The following is a 12,728-nucleotide window of genomic DNA, read 5'->3' as shown; positions in this document are numbered from 1 at the left end:
TGAAAAGATCAATTTGAAAAAAGAATCCTTCTTTTCTTAACCTAATCTGATGTTTTTCTGCCTCTCGTCTTAACCCAAAATTTTTATTTTCGGGGACAAATGTAGCATGTCCCCTGCTGATATTACTCATACTCCCCCAGATCTCATATCTCTGGGTCAGGAAGTAGGGCATCAGCAAAGTTCTCTGTCTGTAAAACTGACGCTTGAGTGTGGCTGCGGTCCTCTGGAATTTCCCTTGCTTATTTTCAGCTCCGGATATTTCACTTCATCCCAAACCCTAGTAGTCATTTCTCTGGGGACCTGATGAAGTCACTCATACTGCTTCTTTCTACTTCATGTTCTGCCACGGCGTTTCTTCTCTTTGATCTTCAGCCTATATCCTACCCAGTGTCCCAAATGCTCAATCCCGTATGTGAGCCGGTGTAAAACCCTGTATAACTTTAAAATAAATTGTCATCCACACATCCCTGTGGTTGTAGCCAGAACTTCATCAACACCCAGAACAATTTCGTTTTTAAGTATCTGTGTGTTCACATGTCTATAGGTGCATATATATGCACCTATATGTGTTGTATATGCATAGATGCTCGTGCACATGTGTTGGTGGGAGTAAGAGTTGACAGTGAGTATCTTCTTGCACTGCTTTGGACCTATTTATTGAGGCAGGGTCTTTCGCTTGAACTCATAGCTAACCATTATTGCTTATCTGGCTAACCAGTGTCTGCCAGGAAACCCTTGTATTTACTTTCCAAGACTGGGAATATAGGCGGGCTATGTCTGCCTAGATTTAATGTGGGTTCTGGGAATCTGCACTCTGATGTTTGAGTTTGAACAAGTTATTTAACCATGGAGCAATCTTCCAGTCTTTTTTCTTTTAATTTTAATTTCAGAATCTCAAACTCAAGTTATTTTTCAAACTCTTTATGCAGAATTACTAATTACTAATGCCCAAATCTACTGATTTGTGTTCTTTTTTTAAAATAAATTATCCCTTTGCTCTCTGTAGTCATTATAATCCCTCTATCCATCCCTCCCTAACCATGCAGCATGTAGTTCTTGGGAATTTTGCTTGAGAAAATTCATCCATTTGACTGCCCAATTGTTGTTGTTCTACTCTTCCTGGGCCAAGGAATATTTGGGAAAGATCACATGAACCATTAGATCAATCCTAAATTGTCCTTAGCTTAAAAGGTGTGTGAGTGATCATCCAAAATGGCTCAGTCAGATCCATTTTCATTGACTACCATGTTTCTTTCTCTGTATTTCAAACCTCTGATATACCTACAATTTTTTTTTATTGTCAACTTAATTCACAACACATATTGGGTAAAGAATATAAGTGATCCGTAGAATTCCTTGGTTCATTATAGACAAGTGTCCTTCTCTGTTCTCTTGTCCCAGGTGTACTTTCTTTAACCTGTTACCATTCCTTTCAAATTCCTCTGCGTACCCCTTACGTTTTTATCCCCTTCTCAGTAAATATCCTGACTGAAATTTTTTATACTTTTTTTTTATCTGATCAATCTTTTCTTGTATTTGCTTTTTTTTATATCATTCTGATCAGCCTTTTCTTCTATATTCTTCATCTGCTTCTTCACTTTGGTACATTTCAGTCATCGTTCTGAGTGAAGCTTGTGTGTCCACGAACCATCTCATACTCATTAAATTATTCAATTTCTGTAAAGAGTTCTCTTTAGCATTGTTCTCAGCTCTTGCATCTGTCATATAGTCTTTAGTAAAATTCAGTTTGAAACATAATTCCACCAAAATACATCATTCTACTTTAATGATAGTTTCAAAGATATAGTTTGGTTCTTACCTCATATAATCTTATTTTTGTTGTTGTAAGTAAAAGTTACCCTTTGCTTTTTGAAGCACACTTATCTCTCTTTATTTTTCTTTTAGTTTTTCAAGATAGAGTTTCTCTGTAGCTTTGGTGCCTGTCCTGAAACTAGCTCTTGTAAACCAGGCTGGTCTAGAACTCACAGAGATCCACCTACCTCTCCCTTCCGAGTGCTGGGAATAAAGGCACGCCCCACAACTGCCCGACCCACACACTTATGTTTTACAGTTGCATTTATTTTTATTTTATGTGTATGGGTACTTTGCCTATGTGTATGTCTGTGCACCATATGTACATGTTGTGTCTAAAATCCAGAAGAAGGTGTTGGATCCTTTAGAACTGAAGTTGAAGATGGTCGTTATGGTCATCTAGTCCCATGTGGATGCTGGGACTAAAATTTGGGTTTTCTGGATAAATAGTACTCTTAACTGCTGAGCTATCTCTCCATCTTCATCTTTCGATTCCTATAGCACTGCAGTCTATGAATTACCCCTACTACACTTTTTCCTCCACCTCATCTTCTTCTGCACAACCCCAGTATTTTTCTTGCTTATTTTGTACATTGTGTTTTTTTGGTACTACATTGGTTTATGTCTACTTATTCAACTTTGTATGCATCTCCTGACTAAAACCTTACCTCTTTATCACTTTACCACAGTTGTAAAATATATTTGAATGATCACAAAATACACACAAAGTCCAAATATTATCAAACATTAGATGGCTATCAAAATCAGTTGCCTCTAGATCAGCATATCTACTGCAAAGAGATACACAGAAACACCTTAAATTTAATTATTTAAATATGGCTTAAATAGCTTTTCCTAAAACCAACTTCTCCTTTAACATTTGTGTGAGTTCTGTATATAATATATTACTCCCTGGAAATAAAACAATCCTGTACAGGACCATATAACCTTCAAGGACCTTTTGGCCAGCACTGCTATTGCTTTGCAGAACATCACATACATGATGCGTGTTAGACTTGCTGCTGTGCACCCTTCAGAAAATGTATGACAACTGTGGATTGCACAATTCCCCCATAGCTTCTGTTTTCTGTCTGATTGAACCAATCTCCAGCTGTTTAGGTTCTAATGTTTTGGTATATAATCTTTGTCTTAAAATCACTGTTCCAAGTCATTCCTCATCACATCTCATCTAATATTCATACCAGTCTCCACCACAGCTTTCTTGCTTCCGGAATTCTCTCACTATTACTCTGTTATTGACAGACCTTCTATTAAAAAGCAAATATGATCATTTAGTACAATATTTTGATACCTATCTATGTTATACCACATAATTATTTGATAGGCTCCTATTTTCCCAAGATAAAAAGAAAAACTCTTTAAACCATTTCAGAAGTCTTCTTAAAATGTGCCGACCCCCCCCCCTTTTTTTAAATTCTGTTTTTAAAAGATAACACTTCTGGTTTCATGTTTTATGTATGAGTCAAAGTCTTCTATGCATAGCCTTTGCTCTGGGTCTTTGCTCCTATCATGTCACTGTTTTTTGCTTTTCCCCTAAACAATTCCTTCACATCTTTGATTTTTCAGTTGAGAAAAAAAAATAAAGGACATCAGTTTAGAATGCATTCTGATCTTAACTTTAGATCAAATGCTCCATTATCTGTTAACTCCCCTCACAGTCTCTCTCCTCCCTTCCCTTCCCTTCTATTCCTTTCAATTTTCCCCATAGATATTCTCTCTAAGTAGTCCAAGTTGACCTTAAATTAAAACACTTTCCCTTTGGGAGTATTAACATCATGGTGGTGGGATATCATGCCCCACTCTCCCCATGTACTGTAAGTCTTTACTGTCCTCTATCAGATTGTATTGCTTAAGGATAAGTGCCTTGCTTCTGATTCTTTAGTGTATATACCTATACTAGTGAACTCATGTCCCTGTTTCTAATTCTTGACCCAATTCTTTAGATCTGCATGCTTCTTCTATTTCATTGTGCTGCATAATAAATCATTTCAAAATAGTCTTGAGCTGTTGTAGGGGGCCACTTGTTCATTTTCTGGCTGCCCAGAATCCCAAAATGATCACACAGAAACTGTATTAATTAAATCACTGCTTGGCCTATTAGCTCTAACTTCTTATTGGCTAACTTTCACATCTTAATTTAACCCATTATTTTATATTTTACCATGAGGCTTGTGGCCTACTGACAAGGTTCCAACGTGTCTGTCTCTGGCAGCAGCTCCATGGCTTCTTCTCCCTGACTCTGCCTCCTTACTCACAGCATTCAGTTTTGTTTTTCCTGCCTAGTTCTATTCTACCCTACCACGGGCCCAAGACAGTTTCTTTATTAACCATTGGTATTCACAGAATACAGAGGGGAATTTCACATTGTGGAGCTCTGCTCTTTCACTTCTTACAGTTCTGAGAGTTGGCTGAGTGAATTTTCTAATACTCCTGTGATCCTTCATGAGTTATGAATTCTGAAAATTTATTCAAATCTTTCTCAAAGAGTTTAATCGATCCATGCAACAAATCTATCCATATTATCTAAACATTCTATCTTAGTCAAAGTTCTATTGCTGTGAAGAGACACAATAACCTTAGCAACTATTATAAAGGAAAACCTTTAATTAGGATTGACTTACAGGTTCAGAGGTTTAATTCCTTATTATCATGGCAGGAAGCATGACAGCATGTAGGCAGACGTGGTATTGGAGTAGGAACATCATGATAGGCAAGCAGAAGGAGGAAAGAGAGCAACTGGACATGGCTGGAACATTTGAAACCTCAGTACACACCTGCTGTCAGTGACACACTCTCTCCAATAAAGCTACACCTAAGGCCATACCTCCTAAAGTGCCACTTCCTGGTCACCAAGCATTCAAGTCTATGAAGCGATAGAGACTATTCTTATTCAAACTACCCTGTCTTATTTACTTTCTCTAACGTGCTCAGGATTTTGAAGGTTATAGTTCATGATAGGTTGGTTCTATTGCTATTAAACCTGGAAACTCTAAGACAAGGTAGAGAGACATGACAAGGAAACACAGATAACTTCATAGACAGAGAGAGAAAGAGGAAGGTAGTGAGAGAAGATAGGAAAGGAGAGGGAAAAAAAAAAGACTGAGCTCACAAAATTCTGTTATAAGATACTCCCTGGTAACACAAAGACCTGCCACTACTCTGCAACTTTTGAAGAATTCACCACCTTTCAATATTACTAAGATGTAACTTAGCTATTAACACATACAATTATATGGAATATTTTAGATCCTAGAACTACTCCTGGGGACTCATCAACAAGCATTTGGCACAACACTAGTACTGAAGTATGAGCTATTAGGAATCTACTTCTTTTGGTAGTTGGGCCTTTAAAGCCAAGATGCACCCAGATTTTACATGTTATCTACAGAGATACAGACACCATCACATTGTATCCTTAACACTAAAATCTTTATAAGGAGTTAGAGAAGACTTATAGTGTCACTAAGTCAAGTTTAGTTCTTAAAATCTAACAAAATGAGATCTATTAAAAGACACCAGAGTAAATAAATCCTGTCATTTGTGCTTTTGATATTCCCTCAAGGATGGATCTAGCACTATACTTTGAAATTATTTCTTGACTAGTTAGGAACAATAACAAGCTCCATTTCATTTTAAGTGATGTTCAATTAGGGTTATGTTTGTCTCCTGCTATGACTTGAGTTTGGTACTTAGCATTCCATAAAATTGAAAGGGAAATCTCTAAGAACTTATAGAAAGTTTGCTTCAGGAAAACTTAATATTTGTCCTTTTTAAACTTACATGCTAGTACCACTAAGTATATATCTTTTAAAATATAGTAAAAGATAGTCTGTTAATAATAGTGAATTTCTCAGAATATATAACAATTTTTCTCTCTATTCAATAGGTTTCTTTAAAAGATAGTAATATATTTACTTTCATGCAACTTATTTGTGGAAACTTGTTTCAAATAAATAAATCCAGACAATAAAACTGATATGCCTAATAATTAAAAAAATGTCTAAACTGTCTATATTTTTCTTCATTTTATCTTTATTGTCTGTACTCATTTCTATTTAACTGATCAGGTTAATCCTGAGAATCAGATTAGTCTAGGAGGAGTGATACATCTCCTGCAACATGGAGTTCTTGGTAACAAATTTTATCTTAGTTTCAGGTCAAAAGTCTACAAAACCCAGACCACAGGGACTAAAGAGATGGTTCGGTTGTTAACTACTTGCCATATAAACTTGAATGTTCTGAGATCAGATCCTTCACACCCATGTAAAAACTGGGCATAGCAGTGGGTTTCTGTAATCCAGTGGAGGTGGGAAAGGGTAAAGACAGAGAGACCCATGGTGCATGCTGGCCAGCCAATGTACCCACTCAGTTAACTCAAATGGTGAGATATCCTGCCCCAACACAAGGTAATAAATGACCGGGGAAGACACCAACATCAATTTAATGTAACCACTGCACCACACCCACATTATCAAACCCATGGATTTAGGGTAAAGTTATTATAATTAGTGAGGCTTTATATAAATAAACAATTTATTTTTTCTTTGTTAATACCAACTGATTATGAGGGTAATAAAATCTCTGCCACTGATAGCCTCTGTGATTTCAGAAATGATTTTCAATGAAAATGTTTTAATAAAAACACAACTTATCAGACCAAAAAATGTGAATCATTTATATCTACTTGTCTGTATATTTTCTTTGTAAGTAATGTTTTTATACCTATTTTCTTTTTTTCTGTTCTGCATGAAAAGTTTATAGAATGACAATTAATTATTCTAGTTTGGTTAGATCATATTATTTTCAATTTAATTCATTTATATAACAATTACAGTTTCCAATTCTGACATGTTTTCTAGTCATTTCAGGTATATTTTATAGATAGATATTCTACGAGCTAGATTGATAGACAGTATTTATGATTTTAATTGTCTCTTTGTTAGATTCTGGTGTCATCACGGCTACAAAAATTTTTAATTATGAAACTGATCCAACCAGATTTCTGCTTATAGTTGATACTGGAGGGGTCATGAGACATGTTTTGACCATTAATATAATCGATGTTCCAGAACCTCCAGACTGTACGGCTGACCCCCTCTTTTCTTCAGGTTCAGGTATGACTCTTACTTTCTTTCTATTATTTAGTTTCAATAGAAGCTACAGTGAAAGAAATGAGACATCCTTACTGTTTAATATGGAAATATTTAATAACATTATTAGACAAACAATGTAGTAGATACAAGGATACAAAAACATGACAATATATATGTATATAAGAAAACACACGAATGCTCAATAAGACTAGGTTGAAAATGCATTTGCTAAGTAGCAATTTTCATTTACATTTGTGATGTTAGAAAACAAACATACTAAAATTTGGAAAGTAACTCTTAAGAACATTTTTAAGAGACGTAGATAGGAAGACAGGAGAGAAATATAAGTGATTGGATTGGTAAATAACTTTTCCTTCTTGGCTAACAAGTGAGACTTTCAGAATACTGCTTTGGTTATATTCTTACTTTTATTTCTTTTTATGAATAAAATCTGTCATCATGAAATAGTTCATCTAAGGTATACTTTTTCTGACAATGATTTTCCAGTTCAGTTTAGTGATCAGTGCTTAGTCTGTGTTCTCTGTCATGGATCAGATTCTTTTAATTATAGAACTGTTGTCTAATAAATACTTCCTTCAAATTTTTTTCAATAACAAAATAGTTCACCTTCCCTAAAAGTATGTCAGTCATTGTATCTTTTTATTTTATGATTATAAGGAAGAGATGTAGGAAGGAGAAATTATAAGTTATTGAGAATTGGATGCCTGGGGTATGGTTTGAGCTGATGAGTTCGCCATCAATCAACTCTACTCCGCAGCAGCAATGCAGCAGTGCACAGCTGACAGCAAGCAGGTGCATTGCTGTTAGATACGAATGCTGGAACATCAGCTTCATACAGCCTTTTTGGTGTCACAATGTATCATCTCTCTTCTTTGTGTGTTTCAATTATTTTCTTTTATTGGGACTTTTAATTTTATTTTAGTTCATAGACCATAGAGACACAGACATACTATAGCTGTAATCCATATGAATAATTTTAACAATATAGAAAACAGATAGAAGAAGGCCAGCCAGCAGTCTGTTGTCGTAACCCAGGGAGGTATGGTGCATTTGGACTAGGGATATGACAGAGATCAGTGTAAAGCATTGTCTTGATATGGTTAAATAACAAATAAACCCAACGAAAAACAAAATACAACAGGAAGAAGGAAAACACTCTACTGAGGTAGAGATCCTCAAGCATAAAAGGGAAACTGAGAAACAGACACCATTTGACTAGAATTGTGAGATTGAACATGCTATTAGGTTGTGTTTTGGGGGGCTAGGCAATAAAAAGTGTGTAAGCATGACATGCAAGCAATCTTGCATTACACGTTGTTTTTGACATGCCCTTGTTACATGTATCAAAGTAGGGATTTAAGTCAGCAGTTGAGCTCAGAGGTCATGTATAGGGCTATGCATGTTTTGTAATTGAAACCATGGATTTGGATGAAATTGCTCAATCACAGTGGGGAATTAGAGAAAAGGGAGGCAGAGGGCCAACTCTTGAAGAACAACGTTTAATGACGTGGGGAAGAAAGTTAACCTGCCAAGGAAAGAAAGAGGACTCGACACGGTGGTAGACAAAGGAAGTGTTATGCCATGAACGACGGGGAAAAGAACACCCCAGAAGAATGTCCGAGGCTTGCTTAGTAGAATTGCATTGTACAGTTCACTCAAATGGGGAATTACAGTGCCTAGTAGAATTGCATTGTACAGCTAACTCAAACGGGGAATTACAGTGCCCACTGCTTTCCCACACACAACATGACGAAACATCACAAATGAGTCTAGGAAATATTTTACCATGTCACAGTGCAGAAGCCAGAGTGTTACAGGTTGATTAGCGAGTCTGAGAGAAGAAAACATTTATTTAGACATCTCAATATGTAATTGGAGAGAAGGCAGTGACTGGTTTATATGGAATTGCAAGGCTCCTGCCTGGTTTATTTCTTTTTTTAAAAGAAGACATGGGGGTAATTTCACAAACAAACAAGGAGAATTTCATTTAAATGAAAGATTGAGCACACATGGCGGGAAGGACAAATGGGCGGAATAAAAAGCCCAGCTGGAATTAATGAAACATCTATCACTGTTCGCATCTCTCTTTTAAACGTTTATATGTCTTTATTTATCATTTTAATTTATTTCCTGTTTATCAAATCAAGAAGTGCCTTGAAATTTTATATTTTCTCCTTTCAAATTATACTGGTACTCTACATTCTGAGAGCATTACTAGTGACCCAAGTGTGTCAGTTTGAGTATCTACTTGAAAGACATCTTTATCACTGCAATTAAAGTGTAGGTTCATGAAAAGATGACTTACTATACCTCCATTTTGAAGATCATGAATTTGAACTATAATTTTTTTTGAAACATAAAGTAATTTTTGAATATACCATTTTAAGGTTTGAAATATACAAAGCAAAATCAAGTGTTCAATTTACTAAATGAGCTGTATTAAATTTTTTAAAAAAATGATCATACAGTAAATCAGGATTTTTGTATATGAAAGTACCTGTATTATGTTGCCCTCAGCCACTGCCTGCCTTTACTTCATTAGGAAGCCTGATTACATGGAGAAATGTAATGCATGCTTTGACTTCTTTTTACTGTTATGAAAAACGCTCCCTGGCAGTTATGTGCAGTTTGATTTGGTTTCAAACACACAATACACACTTTCACTGGCATTGACTGTATAGATAATGAATTTACTGTGTTCTTTTTGTGTTTCATTTTCCCTTCCTATTGTAGTCAAGAAGTGAGGTATCAGATTATACCTCCTGATCTCTCCCCACCTCCAACCTTGAGTTCCTGGGCCCTTTCTGAATCTCAAACGCCTGTGTCTCTTGAGCGTGATGACTACCCACTTCTTACTTTGGGTTTCCTTCTTGCCTACAAGGAGATCAAGATGTGTGCCTGACGATGCCAGAATAAGGGAGATAGTTACTAGACACCATGGGTTGTTAATTCATAGTTGGATACGATTTAAAAATATGTGCCAGCACTTTACCTTATCAAAGAACTTAATAGCTACTCATGAGATTGCCAACTTTGATTTTCCCAGGAGATGTTTTCCATAGATGCTGGAGTTTTAGAGAAACTCCTTCCTTGTGGTGTTCTAGTGTCTGCCAAGTGATTAAAGAATCACTTGAATAAATGTTGATGGAAAATTAATAACATAGATACCATGTTTGGTCCATTTGTCAGGCAAGCATGGACATAGAAATAAGTTTTTGGGCGATTGTTTCTGCTGTAGAATGGATTTAAGATTGAGCAGTAGAGGAAAAGATTATATAAACCCGACAACAAAGGATAGGAAAGAGTTGGGGCGACAGGCAATCAGTGCTTGCTCAGGAATGCGTATGTTTGTTTGCTATGGAGGAGTAGGCAGAGGACAAAGAGTGACTGAAAATGAGTGGTAACCCAGTCAGAGCAACGAAGAGCAAGCGAGGTGTCGGACAGTGAGCAGGTTTGCCCCTTGCGGAGAAGTGGTTTTCCTTTTTGTAGGACAGAATTGACATCTGTAGCGGATGTGCAGAGCCCCTGGGGAAGCTCAGCTCCTACTAGCCTAAGTGGCTGTTTACTTTGTGATACCATGATAGTTCTTCTCTGGACTTCAAGATAGATGATAGGGGCTTAAGGGTGTATGGGGAAAAGGCAAAGTTTGAAGTAGTGTAGAAAGTTAAAGAGAGCACTAATGAAGAATAGCTTCAGAGCATTGAGGATCCAGTACAGTTAAACCTTTAATAATTCGTTTTGTAGATAATAGTTTGGGCTTATAAAGATTCAAAAAGATCTGATAATTGGCCAACATTTGGACAATTCAAAAGGACATTAGGTCGAGTGTTTTGATCATTTGAACCAAGCTGAGTTCTAGATGCCTGCATCTGTCTAGCTAGGCTGTATTTCATTCATCTCTTTTACATCTGAACCATTATCTAAAAGTAACTTTGTTATCATTTATTTGACTTTAAGTAAAAAACAAGCTTTCAGAGTTTTTTTTTTCTAAAGTATTTCTGTATTTCACTATGGTACACTCATTATGCTTTGAAAAGAATTTTCTGTTTTACACTTTCAATAGATTTAATTTTTGTGGTAACAGCATCACAGAATAATTAGACCTGGTGTAAGCATTTTTTTTCTCTTACTGACAGTTTTTTCTGCATTTTCTTTCTTGGCATATATCATCATAGTGAAGTGAAAACTTACGACATTAATTTTTAAGGTTATTAAAATTTTATTCTTTAGCCGGGCAGTGGTGGCACATGCCTTTAATCCCAGCACTCAGGAGGTAGAGGCAGGTGGTCTCTGTGAGTTCGAGGCCAGCCTAGTCTACAAATGTAGTAATAGGAGCGGCGGGCCGCTTCTCGCCACCCAGCTCCCGCACGGCTAGCTTTTACCCCGAAATAATTACATGGAAACTGTATTCTTTTAAACACTGCCTGGCCCATTAGTTTTAGCCTCTTATTGGCTAGCTCTTACATATTGATCGTTCCCATTTCTAATATTTTGTGTAGCACCGTGAGCTGGCTTACCAGGAAGATCTTAACCTGTGTCTGTGTCGGGTGGGAGAATCATGGCGACTGCCTGACTCAGCTTCTTTCTCCCAGCATTCTGTTCTGTCTACTCTACCCACCTAAGGGTTGGCCTGTCAAATGGGCCTAGACAGTTTCTTTATTAATTAACCAATGAAAACAACAGATTAAAAAGAAGTCACTCCCACATCATACAAGAGCTAGTTCTAGGACAGGCTCTAAAGCTACAGAGAAACCTTGTCTTGAAAAAAAAGGAAAAGATTTTATTCTTCATATTTTTAATTTACCTATTACTTTGAAACTGGGTGATATATGTCTTTAAATTATGCTAAGGTGGTTCTTTGAGTATTGATATATATTCTACTTCTTTCTTCTCCTTCTTGTGTTGCTTCTGGAGAATATATGATAGGCATGCTCTTAAGTAGCATCATTACTCTCAGCTATGCCAAAATCTCTTAGAGGTTTACTTTAAACGTTACAAAATTTAAATTTAGTTGAACAGTTTGGTAAAGTTTGATTTTATTATAAATTTCAATTAAGCCTATTACTTATATAAGAATTACCAAATTTAAAAATGCCTTGTCACTGATGTTAAGTTCAAGTTTCAATAAGGTCTAGTGGATCAGCACACAGACACACAACCCTCATAATGCACACACACACGCATGTACAGACACACAGAAACACGTGTGTGTGCACAGGTGTACTCATTTCAGAAATGAAGAAAGCAATTCATTTAACCTTCTTTTCCTGAGCCCTCTCTAACCATCCCATCAATGCCACTTTTTTATAAGTTTTATGCATTATTTAAAACCTATGTCTTAAAGCGATGTTATAAGGTTTGTGAGAGTGTCCACCTACTTCTGGAAGAAACAGACCCTAGCATACACGGAAATCCTTTGTGGCACCCTAGTGGATCCTCATGCCATGTTCTTTCTTATTAATAGTTGCTGCCAGTAATACTATGGAGTAAGGAAAAGCACTCTGTGGGGCAGGAAAGATGACAAGAAGCCAAAGAGAAAAAGATAAAAAGGAGAAAGAAAAACTAGCTCTCGTAAATCGTTAGCCCAGCCCCACAATAATTCAAGATTCACATGACCATAATTAATATTTTGCGTTTGCTATAATAGTCTTGATTTTTCCCTCACAGCTATATTTGAAATTGCTGAGGACCTTCCACTCTTTCGACCCATTTATAAAGTGAAGGCTACAGATGAAGACACTGCACATGGGGACAGGCTGACTGTAGGTGACCTTTATTGTG

The 12,728-nt window shown here is 36.5% G+C and overlaps 1 protein-coding gene across 1 annotated transcript in view; it reads left to right on the top strand.

Moving 5' to 3' along the window:
• LOC130866771 (cadherin-related family member 3-like) overlaps nucleotides 1–12,728 on the top strand; it is a 108,056-nt gene that overhangs the window by 14,362 nt on the left and 80,966 nt on the right. The window contains exons 5-6 of the mRNA XM_057758347.1: nucleotides 6,777–6,947; nucleotides 12,615–12,709. Coding sequence (XP_057614330.1) covers nucleotides 6,777–6,947; nucleotides 12,615–12,709 — 266 coding nt within the window. The remainder of the gene's footprint in view (nucleotides 1–6,776; nucleotides 6,948–12,614; nucleotides 12,710–12,728) is intronic.

Source organism: Chionomys nivalis, chromosome 26, assembly GCF_950005125.1.
Source record: "Chionomys nivalis chromosome 26, mChiNiv1.1, whole genome shotgun sequence".
NCBI classification, from domain to species: Eukaryota; Metazoa; Chordata; class Mammalia; order Rodentia; family Cricetidae; genus Chionomys; species Chionomys nivalis.
This window is presented reverse-complemented; position numbering and strand designations above follow the sequence as displayed.